This window comes from Cimex lectularius, unplaced genomic scaffold (genome assembly GCF_000648675.2).
Source record: "Cimex lectularius strain Harlan isolate CLEC.00 unplaced genomic scaffold, Clec_2.1 scaffold8, whole genome shotgun sequence".
NCBI lineage: Eukaryota > Metazoa > Arthropoda > Insecta > Hemiptera > Cimicidae > Cimex > Cimex lectularius.
The window spans coordinates 1,504,349-1,518,870 of record NW_019392656.1 but is presented as its reverse complement, the minus strand read 5'-3'; the positions used below and the strand labels follow the sequence as shown (position 1 = coordinate 1,518,870).

General features: G+C 37.8%; 1 protein-coding gene across 5 annotated transcripts in view; it reads right to left on the bottom strand.

Moving 5' to 3' along the window:
- The window catches only part of LOC106669699 (prohormone-3), a 71,928-nt gene continuing 57,406 nt past the window's right edge, over window positions 1-14,522 (bottom strand). For 4 of the 5 annotated variants that reach the window (XM_014399342.2, XM_024224665.1, XM_014399341.1 and 1 more), the window contains exons 3-6: window positions 14,332-14,455; window positions 13,944-14,087; window positions 6,604-6,692; window positions 1-1,217 (exon numbers count right to left, since the gene is read on the bottom strand). In XM_014399342.2, coding sequence (XP_014254828.1) covers window positions 1,077-1,217; window positions 6,604-6,692; window positions 13,944-14,087; window positions 14,332-14,455 — 498 coding nt within the window. In that variant the 3' untranslated portion in view covers window positions 1-1,076. The remainder of the gene's footprint in view (window positions 1,218-6,603; window positions 6,693-13,943; window positions 14,088-14,331; window positions 14,456-14,522) is intronic. The other variant, XM_014399344.1, reaches the window with a different exon arrangement.

Sequence of the window (14,522 nt, the reverse complement as noted above, 5' to 3'; positions counted from 1 at the left end):
TTCTGAATTAAACATTTATTCTTACTCCTTTCTGGCTACACATAACTTTATATCTCACCAGTTCAGAGGTTACATTACATTAAATGTGTTATTATTTACTTTCATTTAGCTTCATTTAGCACTAAACAACTATATTAATATGATATGTCCAATTAGACACTTAGAATACACTTTGTTTTGTTGATCCTTAAACGATAGAAAATAAAGACAACGTGCACTATTTTAGATAAATTTTCCTTTTGAAATGAACGCCGAAGAAGGCGGAAATTGAAGATTTGGGAGCCTACCTTTAATCCCATGTTTATGTCTCGCTTACAGACCCTCAGTAAATTACATATAAGGGGAACACCCAAAATATAATCTAAAATTCTTATAACAACGGTATTTATATAATAATATTATATTTTATTAATATATAACTGTAGACAACACCGATTTAAATAATTTAAAGCCATCTGTTAGGCCTAACTTCCAACGATAACTATAATAGAGATATTTATAAAAAAAAATATATTAACTTTATTATATTATGATATGTTTTTTATTAGGAGCTATGATATGTATTTATTTACTTTTTTTTAAATTGATATGTATATGTTCATACTGTGCCGATATACCATTATACAAAAAAAACTTACAAATTTTACTTTTTATTAAAGCTAATATTTACTTGCACAGCTCGAGAAGGATGAGACTTGTCAGACTCGATACAATTTTGAAAATATGTTCACCTTTGTTTTCAGTTATATGATCTATTATTGTGTAAAGTTAGTTCCGTTGAGTTGAGCTTAGTTTGAAACACCCTCACCAAGTTTGTCGGGCCTTAAACCACGCGTGACTTCAATACAGTCTAAAAGGTCGCGGTCCGTCTCGAGCAGAATTTCAGAGAGTCACAGAGAGAGAGATTTACATAAAGAAGGAACAAAAATAGAAAAACAAATTGGTCGGGCTTAATATCGAGCCCAGCCCAGACAAAAGATGAATATACTTAAAGGAAGTCATAAATTATTGGGTTCGAAAGTCGAATTGGAGAGGTAAAGGGCTGAAATAGATCTACGGCTGGGATGAAGCAGCTTCTAGCGGCGGAGGTGGTTGAAAGCATCCAACGATTTGCTGGTTATGCGCTTTTCACCCGCCGTCCTCTCGATGTCGCCCTTCACTTGATCAGAAGCTACCGGTCCTATGCAGACGAGCGGGTCTTTGAAGTAGGAGCACACCTGAAATAAAGTCCGATTAAACAGAAACAAATAAACACCAGAAAGTCACACAAGAATGTAGTAAGGGTTTTTAATAATCATTATAGGTAAAACCATGAGTCGAATCAAAAAGTAATACACTGACAGGTAGAAATTCCACCTAATTGATTTTTTTTTTTCATTTTCTCGATAAAAGAAAATTCTGCCCTGAATCTGTCTTTCATTTTTTTATCAATAAATGTTTATGCTACGTTTCAAATGGTGAATATTTATTGGAGGTAAACACACTTAATCCTTAATCCAAAACATGGTTAAAGGATTTTTTAATGTTTACTTTTTACGGAATTTAAAATGTTTATTCAGTCTCATTTGAATCCGAAAGCAATAAACTGTTTAGTTTTAATCCTTGTTTTTTTTAATTTCTTAAAACTTAAACTTAAAAATGCCACTTAGTGTCTAGGATATTGCGGATGGTGTGGCATTGATGATGGACGTTCCATCAGGTATGCGGCTATTGCCATCGGAGTTACCTACGAAGCTCTGCAAGACGCCGTTAGACGTTTTCGAGAAATTGGGTCCTAACATAGAAGGCCCGGTTCTGGACACCCTAGGGTAACAGAACCACAGGATGACCGTTTTTTGACTTTGAGAATTTTGTGAAACCACCACCTTACTGTTGTTCAAACGATTCATCAGCTCCAGGAAGTTCGAGATGTCCCAATTTCAGAACGCACTGTTCGAAGAAGATTAAATCAGTATGGACTGATGGCTTTTCGCCCCATAAGAGGACCAGAATTGACCAGAACAAACAGCGTAGCATGGCTCGCATGACACAGCCAGTCTTTGGACATTTGGTTTAGTGTACTTTCTTCAGATGAATGTAGATTTGCTCTACGATCTCCGGATGGGCGTAAAAGAGTGTGGAGAAGGCGAAATGAAAAGTACGAAGCCTGTAATTTTTCTCGGAGCCAACCTATTCAACGTAGGTCAGTGACGGTGTGGGCGGGAAACAGAGTTGGTTGTTGTTCGTGGAGGGTCTTTGACGGCCACTCGCTATGTGGAAGTAATTTTGGAACATTATATGTTGCCACTCCTCGATGAAATCAGCGACAATCCTATTCTAATGCACGATAATACCCGTCCACACATCGCTCGCATAGTACAAAGTACCATCAACAGCATAACACCAGGGTCGTAGCCTGGCCCGTTCTCCAGACATGAAGCGCATCGAAAATTTATAACCTCAAAAGACACGTCCATCACTTCCTGGTACACTCCACAAACTTGAAAGGACTCTTCGTGAAGAATGGGCTAACCTCCAGCAAAGAGACATTTCCAGACTGGTAGAAAGTATGCCGAGGCGTCTTCGAGATGTAATTAAGGCAAGAGGAGTAAATAGCGATATTGAAATATTAATTAAAAATCTAAAACAAAATTAAAACAATTTTTATATGTCCGTCTTTTTTTCCCCTTATAATTTTTACTTTATTAGACAAAGACTCAATTATTAAACGTTAAAAAACATGAAACTCTGATTAATATATAAAAATATATACAAATCAAGTTATATTACAAGTGGGTGGAATTTTTGTCAGTGTACATTTGTAGTAATTGTATTTCTAGTAATTAATAAAACCATTAAAAAAAAAATTCTCACATTTACCCAGTTTCTCTGTTCCGCACGGTTTTGCCTATCCAATTTGCACTACTATTTATTATTACCAACAAAAAACTGCGACATCCATATTGGTGTTGTTGAAAGTCAAGGCTAACAGGAGAAAATTAAATTGCTTTTCCATTTCGTTCGGGATGGGCAAGTATACCAGCAATTCCACCTCTTCGAATTCAGTTAGCAAACATCTTTACGTTACCCAATTGAATTCCTTGCGGATAAAGACCTGAGGCGACCCAACGCGATATCAAATCCCCGGGTATCTTAACTCATCTGACTTTTTTTTAACAATGGAATATAATATTCCCTTATGGGACATCTGTGTCTTTTATGGAGTAAGTGTTGCTACCGTGCAAGTCTTAAAAAGTCGATTCTAATCGATATTAAAATAGTTTTAAATTAACACTTAAATCTTATCAGGTCGAATTATTTAAAAACACATGTTCTGGACTGTACGGACTGCAAAGTTAAAAATGTGCTTTAAACAATTTGAGATCTGTAGATTAGTTCTATAAAAGAGGCTATCTGTTACAATGGAATCCTTAGAAGTGACATTTTTATGTGTATTTTATTCGCTATTTCATTAAAGAATCTCTTATCAGAAGGAAACCAATTAAATGCAAATATAAAGAAAAATCCACCTTTATTACTGAACGATGGATTTGCTTTTTCAGAACAAAGATTGTTAAGTTATTTTAATTGTATTAAGCATTTGACAGAATATGGCACCCCGCCTCGTTTACAATTTAAAACATATCCTCCCTCATTCCTACAAACTTATCCTGAAATTCTTATTTTCGGACGATGGTGTGAGAACCGGGACCGATTTTTCACACATAACGCCAATCAAGGCGTTCCACAAGGAAGTATCCTAGGCCCAATCCTGTACACAATCTACACTTCTGAGATACGCACACAACTTTCTCGGATGACACAGCAATCTTATCAACACACTACAATCCTATCCTATCAACGGAAGCAATCCAACAACATCTGAATCTCATTACCGACTGGTGCAATCTGTGGCGGATAAGGTTAAACGAACAAAAAAGCCAAGTTACGTTTACGCTCAAATGTCAAACCTACCAGTGCACATTAACAACAAGATAGTACCACCATCGAACCAAGTCCTCTACCTTGGGCTTTATTTAGATAGTAGACTTACATGGAAGCCACGTATAAGGTTAAAATGGCAAGAACTTAACGTATATATGGACTACTCAGACACCAACGGGGTCCAAAATCAAAACTAAGCACACATAACAAACTAACCGCTTACAAAACACTCATCAGACCCATTTTGACCTACGGAGTCGAACTGTGGCTCGTCCAAATCATCCAATATCCAACGAATTCAATCTTTTCAATCTAAAGTTCTCCGCCGTATCCTCAAGCCCTCTTTTACGTCACCAGTCGAATAATCCATAATGATCTTAAAATCCCATTCGCGAAGGATCTTATCCGAACAAGGTTCCTCAATTTCCACTCTAAACTATCCCTCCAACCTAACCCACTAGCCCTAACTCTTTCCTCAACGTCTCACCCTTGCAATCCTCCGTTTAAAACGACGATGACCTTGTGACCTTCAATCTAAACCACACAATTAAATAAAAGAGAGTTCCAAGACTGGCTGGTTTCTCTCCCCACTGCCTCCGGGTCTGGCAGATCTGTCAGATTTGTTTATAACTAAACTATTTCCTCAATGTATATTTTGTACAGATAACAATAAATAAAATTTAAAAAAATGATTTAAAAAAAAGTTATTTTGCAATAAATATATTGGGAAGTTTAGGGGCTGACAAATATCTAGCGTCATCGCTGGCCCTCTGCGTATTTATACATCCTTTCCTGGTCTTTCACGCTTATTTTTCATCTGCATCAAATGAGCGTCTCGATCTGTTAATGACTCTCTGATTTTGTGTCATAACTAAGTCGACATCATAAAATGCTAGTCTCTCATCTATACCTGAGGTTGTCAACTATAGAATAGAAACAAAACATACAATACTTATGTATAAATCACCACTCTATAAAAACGTAGGCGTCTGGTCACAATCCTCGGGGTGGGGTTAAACAACACCTTCCTGTCACGCTAATAAATTACATTCATTTAACGAAATAACTAAACGCAACACCCGATACAAACATAGAGGTCTGGTCACATTCACTCTCTAGGAGTACTCGATATTTCTCGGGGGTCAAACCTACACCATTCTCGCTAATAACTTACTTTTACTGCCCAGACGTCATACACTCATCCCAGAGTATTCGATATTCCGCGGGGCTGCATATTAAAGTAGTCTTTTCATAAACTGGACACCATTTTATTTTAAAACATACATATGAAATGACGTGTTTGATTCAAAGGATCATTCAATACTAAAATAGGATGTCTAAGATGTAAAATTACACGAGTCAGGATTTGAATGCAAATTTGATTGCATTATGATGTACCTTTGACCTTTCAAATGCTAATATGCACAAAACTAAATCGATGTTCAGAATAGTCGACATAATTGGTCAAATTATCAAGCAACAATCCCCTCCAAAATCTCACAAAAATAATAACCAATTTTGGAGAATAATGATATCAAGCGGTGAAAATGTTTTTTTAGTATATTTTATCCAAAAAAGCTAACAAGTTACACCTACAAGTGGGTTAACCATAGGTTTACCAAGAAAGAAGAGTTTGCATTTTGAGCCTGCTCCATATGACACCGGCTTAAAACTGAACTTAGCATTTCAATAATTTTCTAAGCATTTTTTTGACGAAGTGTAAACAAGAGGACTATTTTATGCGAGGGATTGCATTTAATACAGGAATAAAACCCGTCGATTTGCCTCGACCTGCTTATAACCCGGACGCATTCATGTATGGTATTTTCAAGTCAATTGAGCATATTTAGAAAACAATGTTTTCTTTCATGAAACTGACATTACCTCAAAATAATTTAAAATCTTAAAATAGATAAATTTTAAAAGCAAATAAAGTAAGTACAGTATATAAAATTTTTATTGTTATTAATTATTATATATTATGACAGCCATGCCTAACATATATTTTAAAAAGACCTGATAATCATAAATAATGAAATAATGTCTCCGGCAGACTGTTATTTTGACAACGGAGTATTGTACTTTTGGTTTGTCATAACTTTGTAAATTTATTCTTATAAAATAAAGGTTTAGTTAATTAATTATTGTTTAAACAATAATTATTGAGTTGAGTATGATGGCATACAATCATACAGACCTTGTGCTTTTACCCAGACCTGAAAACCCGCCTGGCATTGTCAGAGATGAGATAATTAAACGTTGCGGAACAGAGGAATTGTGATTAATTAGTTAATTAATGTTTCCTTGCAGGGATCCCCTTCATCTATGTATACTATTTCGCAACGGGTTTGTCAGAGGATCGGTTTATATGTGGGCGAATTTACACTACTTTGCCTCTTTACGAGAATAAATCCACAAGCCGATAATTAACGAGCAGGGCTTAGCTGGGCTTAGAGAGGACGAGAACAAAGTGTAACTAGGCTTAATCCTATTTCCCTTAATAACTCGATATTTTGCAACGAGCAGATTTTTCGCCGGGGGGGTTACACGTCGGAAGGGCTTCTGAGAATGACAGCGCTTTAAAGTCATATCATGTCTAATCCGGGGAAACTTGAGCTTAGTCCGGGCTGAACTGTACATTGCGTAAATTTGAGACGGTTGAAAAGAAAATTCAATTACCTTACGAGCCGCTTGTCTGTGTCTCCTTTGGTACTGACAGCACAAACCTCGGTGGATGTCGCACTCGTTGCTTATTGTACACTCTTCATCTATAAAAAAAAGAAAAAAAGAAACAAAATTTATATGCAAACATACATTTCCTTGGCTACGACCAATGTATGATGTTCAATAAATAATAAACATTGGAATAACGACAACATTAATTGTACATGTACGGAAGGTAACAAAAATTTTTTAAATTAATATAATATTTTTTTCATTCTACCATATACACCTAAAATCAAAGAAAGCTTCAGGTTTTAATCTTATTAATCCGAAAATATTCCAACATCTTCCCAAAAAAGCAACCACATTTATTACATACTTATGTAATTCTGTTCTTTATACAATCTACTTCCCTAAAGCTCTAAACCCAACAAACCAACAGATTTACTACCTCATATAGGACAATACGTCTACTACCGATTTTGGTTACAAGTTTATAAAAGCTCCTTTTGAAAAGAGTTCTTCCAATTTCAAATTCTCAACATATAACCCCGGACCATCAGTTTGGTTTTCGCAACTGTCAGTGTCATCGCGTGGTATACATTATTTCCTCCTCCCTGGAGATGGGACAGTACTGAACCGAGTCCTTTCTTGACGTAAGCCAAGCTTTTGATCGATTTTGGCACCCGGGTTTGCCGTTCGTGCTCTGGGGCATCCTTCCATTTACCTATTATCTCATACTGCACAGTTACCTCACTGGCCGGTTTTCCGAGTCATTTATGGCACTTCGGTTTCTGCGTATTTCCCTATACATGGTGTGTTCCTCAGAGTGGCGTTCTGGACCCACACTACCACCACTCACATTTGCAGACGGTACAGGGATCCTATCTAGTAACTCCAATCCTGACATATCCACCCGAAACCTTGCAGTATTGGTGTGAAAAGAAAAGAATAAAATTTAACACAGACAAATCCACTAAAATTAACTCTCCTTAAAAAGATCTCCCTTCGAGTCGACTTTTATAAAAAACAATATTTCCCTCCCAACTGGGAATAAGGTGTGGTACCTCGGACTGTACATCGACAATCGCCTGACTTGGAATCTTCCCACACTACTAAAATTTCAAGATCTTATGACACGTTACATGGCTAATGCACGTCTTTTGGACAAAAATAAAAATATTTAAGCCGATATGTATTTATGGACTGGAAGTGTGGTGTTCAGCCAAAGGTTTCATCATCCGCCGCATCCATATTGCCCAATCTTACGAAAAATCCTGACGCTCTATATTATGTATCATCGAAACTACACATACAAACTTAATTATTCCTAAGGTCTAAGGGTATGGGCCAATTCATCGAAGGCACTAGGAACCTCTCTACGTATTTCCGTATCCTTGCTAGTGATCCTCAGGGTAGCGTTCTGACCCCACTATACCAGGTGTATACAGATGACATTCCATTGAATCCGCAAACCACCACAATCACATTTGCAGATAAAATTATCTCTTGTAAATCCGATCCTGTCACATCCACTCGAAACCTCCAAAACAACATAGTTAAGCCGATTTTGACTTATGGACTGGTAGTGCGGTGTTCAACCAACCATTCCAACATCCGCAGCATTGAAACTACTAAATCTTTATTTAAATAATTAATTAAGCTCCATTTTTTATATCGAACCTAACTGTACATTTACTGTAAATATTCCTTTCGCTTAATGAAATCCGTTCCCCTTACTGTAAATTTCATAAATTTCCCGACGAATTCGCTCGAACCCTCCTGATCGACTAAAGATGGCCGCGAGATCACCTAGGAAGTGATGGTGATGATAGTGAAAGAATTAGTAACACAAGTATTAATTAAACAGACAGCATTTTACTGGCACTGGAGTAGTGAGTGTTACACGGTAATATTTGAAGGTAGTTGTAATGTACTGGAAATTAAAAAAAGAAAAATGAAATAGACGTGATAGTGACATAGTTTATTTCTATCGCGTACAAATGGTAAAACAACTTCGCGTGTCTGTTGACGCTTTAAGCGTTTCGGTTGATGATCTAAAAACTTTCTTTACAATGCAAGGTTCGTTTTATCGTCGGAAAGACTGTGGGTGGAAAAGGAAGGTGTGAAATCATTAAATCTCCCCCTCTTGATTTCTAAACCACCCTTTCCCTTTGAGATCACCTTGCCAGGTTGCCAATTTGGAATAGTACTCGATGTTTTCCCGACTTCCTCAGCATTCAAGCGATACTAATCTTAAAGATTATGGCGCGAGTTCTCTCTCCAGAATCCTAATTTGGATTTTCTGATATTGAACGCAAGTTGACTTTCTGAAAGCAATTTCGACGAAAGCGACCAAGTGGCACAAACAATTTCTGTCTAAAAGCAGTGTCATTAATTTAATGAATGAAATATTTTTAGCTAATATTTCTCATCGTTAGTTCGATATTAATGAACTATTGTTTCGAAATTACCTTGGAGTGAACATAACCTTGCAACTCCCATTATAACTAAAGTGAACAAAGCTAAGCAAGGATTGGTGCGATTTGGAAAGGGATGATGCAGGACCATATTGGTATTGAAATTCAGAGTGTTCTTTACAGTCTTCCAGATCTATGGTCTTCTATGGTGCTTAGGTATGGGGAGAAAAGGAGTATAAAGAGTTTAGTGACTGGGAGTTTTGTTGACTCTGAAAAGGGCCGGTGTTGAATCGTAGCGTCGAGACGATGAATCGAGGCCGGAACCGTGTGCGTGTGCAGCTGGTGGTGGTCTATGAACGAGAGAACCGTCTGAGGGCCGTGAGTCGGTTGACTCCGCAGTGGCTGCAGGGACTCGAGTCCAGCAGTTGGCGTTTTTAGCCAAGTCGGCTGTGTCAAGAAGGCGAGAATCAGGCTAACGCTGCGAGTACCCTTGCTGTCGTCGTTGCCGATGACAGTGTTCCATTAGTTATTTGTGAGAGCTCGTTTTGGAGACGAGTCTGCTGTCGTTGTTGATTACTGATGGATGTGACCTCGTCGGGCTGGGGAGTCTGAAGTCAACGGGCAGTGCCCATGTTTATACCCGAAGGGGCTCTACTCTCGCTGCAGAGTGGAGGGCGAGAACATTCCATAAGCAGTAGTGGCATCTAGTGATAACGTGGTAACTACATGTGGCCACTACAGGGAGGTAGAGTTATTCTTCAGACAATATAGTAAAAAGCTATAAACTGATCTACAGCACCCCACAAATTTCCTATTTATGGAAACCCACTATAATTCGATGTTCCATATATAATCAAACTACTTTACGATTACATACTAAAGGTACTGAATATGTCCGAAAGTAGGTACCCAATAATAGTGGCTATGGAAATCATAGTTAAGAGATCGTAGTGGTTCAAGGATATCCTTGTGATGACGGCCAAATTGAACACTGAATTACCCACTCAATTAAATAATATTGAAGAACGTTAAATCTTTGGCAATACTCAAACGTTAAATATAGTTCAATGGCGTCGAAGAATTTTAGAGGAAGACAGGTTAAGTGAAAAATGCTGTAAAAAATAATATTTTGGCCGTTTTGGTTTGAATTCGTGCATTTCAATTCGGTTACAAAACTGTGTATTAAAATCAGGAAGTTTGTAAAAAAAATTTATGTTTATTTGGTTAAACATATTCAAGGATATCTGCGTACGAAAATAATAAACAATTTAGCATAAAGCTATGCTTCTGTTTCATTTTTTTAACTTCCATTTCTCTCTCGATTTACATGATTATTGACGAATAACTTTTTGATACGGAGCGTCGGTGGCCGCAATGGTTTAAGCGTTGACACGGCGCTCATCCTCGTAAGGTAACGATCCCGGGTTCGAATCCAGCGGCCCTACCCTGCATTCGAAACCGACATACTTACAAATGTGCTTTTTTTTAAACACCGGCCCCCGAGGGTTGATAAAAAAAAATAATAAAAAAATAATAAAATATTATTTTTTATTAAAAAATAAATAAATTTATTTATTTTGAATAGAATTCCAAAGCATTCAGCTTGTTAATGGTTGGCTAAAGTTTTTGTATTGTGTCAGGTTGTGACGTTTTATCGCTTTGAAACATTTACTTTTCACATGTGAGAACAAAGGAACCGAAATAAAAGGATGACAATGGTCGGAGTAGGGAGATTATAATTTCCATTTCGACTATTTTCCTTATTCGGAATATGATGTTATGTTAAATTGAGTGAGTTTCAAAATTTCAATATTTCAGCGTTGTCCTGTTGCTCTGGAGTCCTAGAACAACAAGTTCAGAGTTGTTCGTGCCCGGGGACATTAAGAAGCGTTCGTGACCAATGCCTCCTCCACAGAATATTATAATCCGGAGCAATAATAAATGGGCCTCCTCGGTTCGAAACCCTTTCTCCATTTCCCCAGAACCGGCGGCACGAGATGTCAAAGTTCATAGTCAAAAGCTCTTTCGAAACTGTGTCAAAGGGAGATTTTTTTAATCAGTTTCTAACTCGCAGCTTTTGAGCGCTCGGGGATGTGAGAGGTAAAAGCCAGCCGACGGTGCAGGCTTTTAAAAGTTACAAGTTTACTTTGTCTCATCTTTTCCTTAATGGTTAAAAACGGAGCCCATTTTTGTTGCAAAAAAAGCTAATTGTTTGGAAACTAAATATCCTCATTTCTCACTTGCAATATTGACAAACTTAAAATTCCTATAATGTCTAAAACATGACTCGGCAGGCAATTTGAATTTGTGAGAATCATATCTTTTCATATCCTTCTTATATCATATTACGCTTACCGTGACAGATCTACGTATTTGGTCTCTTTTAGTTAAAACCTCGATTTTGGCTTGGTGGATGAGAGTTGACCACTTGACTTTTCTCGATTTTAGATATAACATCAACTTCTAAAAACAAGAAAAAAACAGAATGGGAAAAAATCCTCCAGACCATTTCGACTGTCCCCTGTTTTGTCAGACAGAATCATTAATATGGACCTACACCACGAGCGTATATTTGAAGTTTATGGAGTGAGTTGACGTCGCAATTTTTCGCAAGTAGGTTGGAGAAAATTCATTATAAGAATTATGAACCATAAATATGGTGCATTCTATACCAATCTGTGAAGAAATTCAGCACTTATGAATGTCCTTGTAAACCACAAGGAATAGGGATAAAAGAGGTGGCCACAAGACCTTCTATACCTCGACCTGAGTGGACCTGACCTATTGTGCTCTTTTAATTTTATAAATCACTGGCTTTATAAATTCAGGCTGTTCATCGATCTCGATAGCCTCGCCAGCGCTCAGTGTAGGATCTGGCAGCAGCTTCTCTACTATTGGGTTGTCCGGAAAATAATGCAGGATTTTAAGTTTTCATTTAAAAAAATCTATATAAAATATTCTGTTTACGTTTACAGGATTACTCATTTGTATGAATGTCAACACTTATTAATCCTCTTCCAAATGATATTGTTTGTTTACCTCTGTAGCATTCCGCTACTTGGAAATAATTCAGTCATCCTTATAATGTCAAAGCGAGAATTTCGTACGATTTTCTTTTACGAGTTTAAACTCGGCCGAAGCGGAGCCCAAACGGCTAGAAACATTAACCAAGTCTGGGGCGAGGGTTGTGTTAATGAGTGCACTGTGCAAAGGTGGTTTAAAAAATTTCGGGAGGGAGATTTCAGCCTTGAAGATGAAGAAGGTCGTGGAAGGCCTTCCTCTCTTAATGATGATGTTCTGCGATCAGTGGTGGAAGAAAACCCCAAAACAACTGTTCGAGAACTTGCAGAGCAACTCAAAGTCAGTAAAACGACCGTCGCTGACCACCTCAAGGCGATTGGAAAAGTGAAAAAACTCGAAAATTGGGTTCCACACTCATTAAACGATCGCCAAAAAAATCAGCGCTTTGATGTTTGTGCATCACTTCTTTGTCGAAACAAAAATGACCCATTTCTGGCCAGAATTGTTACATGTGACGAAAAGTGGATTCTCTACGATAACACTAGACGTTCTGGACAGTGGCTCGACAAAGGAGAAGCTCCAATACATTTTCCAAAGCCCCCAACTCATCAAAAAAAGGTAATGGTTACGGTATGGTGGGCTTCATTTGGTTTAATACACTACAGCTTCTTAAATCCTGGCGAAACCATCAATGCTGAATCATACTGTAACCAAATTAATACCATGCATCAGAAATTGGCAGTAATGAAGCCCTCTTTGGTCAATCGGAAAGGGCCCATTTTGTTGCATGACAACGCTCGACCACATGTGTCACGTGTAACGTCACAAAAATTATTGGAGCTTGGCTATGAAACTTTGCCTCACCCACCCTACTCTCCGGACCTCTCGCCTACTGACTACCATTTTTTTAGACACCTGGACCACTACTTACAACACATAATATTCAAAAATCAAACGGAACTGGAAAATGCATTTATTGACTTTATCAATTCTAAAAATTCTGAATTCTACTCAGACGGAATTAATAAGTTACCAACACGTTGGGAGATTTTGATTAAAGAACATTGCTTTAAAGTAACTAGTTTCTTTTTTTTTGTTTAATACCAAAATCCTGCATTATTTTCCGGACAACCCAATAGTTGCAAGAATCTACATGCTTAGTATGGCATCGGCACTCCTCTCTTGTAGATGTAGATGTAGATGTAGATGTAATATTCGGGGTGTAATGTACTGCGCCCTTTAATAGTTATTGTAGACCCCGTTCTCTGCCTGTACATCGGTGAGTCCGATTTCATCAAGAAACTTGATAAATAGGCCCGGTTTCAATGGTTGAAGCTCTTCTATGTTCACATTATGCACTCCTCTCTTAGTTTCCATTGAACGTTGAAATGGACTACCCTTGCAGATGACAGTGAATTGTGAGCCGCTGCTCTGGCTTATCCTTCGAATTTGGGCTTAAGTTAGCACAAAGCGTTCTGTACCTCGGCCAGGCAATTTTGGCTCTGGGTAATTGTAATTAAATGGTGATTCCATGTGAACCGCTCATCTAGTGCGACCTCTAGGTATTTAGCTTCTTTATAGAATGGAATCGGTGAGCCGCTTAGGCTTGGAATTTTTCCCTTCACGTCACCCTTTTCCTTGTAAACGTAATCAAGGCTTTCAAGCAATTCAACACTAATGGATAAGAAGAAAAGTTTGAGAGAATTCATTATGAGAAGTTATGAATCATAAATATGGTTCATGCGCTGTAAACCACTAATGTAATCCATTGACCGAACCTTTGCACTGCTGCTCCTTGTTGAAGCATGTAAAATCATCCCGCTTGTACAGGGTTCGGTTAAACATAACATCATAATCATCCATTTTTACCACGATTATCAATTTTAATATAACTGCTTAATCTCAAGAGCTTACTGTAAAGTTTTGGTGATGCAAACGGCGGCTGGCAAGTTTTAGTACCGTCGCCATTCGAGTAGCAGATGAGGCCGGTGTCGCAATCGGAGTGGTGTCTGCAGAGCTCGCCTTGACCTAGGCCGTCCAGAGGAAAACAGGAACCAACTGAAACACCGAAAGTATGTTTTATAGTTATTTTCTCGATCCTTAAAATTTGTTGCATAAGAGGAGGATCTAATAATTGACTATTTTATCAGGACATTGAGCAAACTGCCCTGTTTATGTTTTTGACGGGCGTAGTAACGACATTCCAATTGTTGGACATTTATCATAATAAGTTTACAATAATGCTGGAGCCAAGAGTCTTCCTTTAACTGCTAGATATTTGAAATAAAAATAATCAACTTACCATCTTGATCGCGAATAATGCAGACGAAACTGGGGCAGCAATGCTCGTTAGCCATGCACTTCCTTCCAAAACAAGGGTCTGACGCTTCTTGAAGTTCTTGTAATGCTTCCATCGAATTAGAGTTCTGAAAAACAAACATTGACGATTTGATAAATACGTAATAATCAATAGTTTGCGCCAACTTTTGCTTC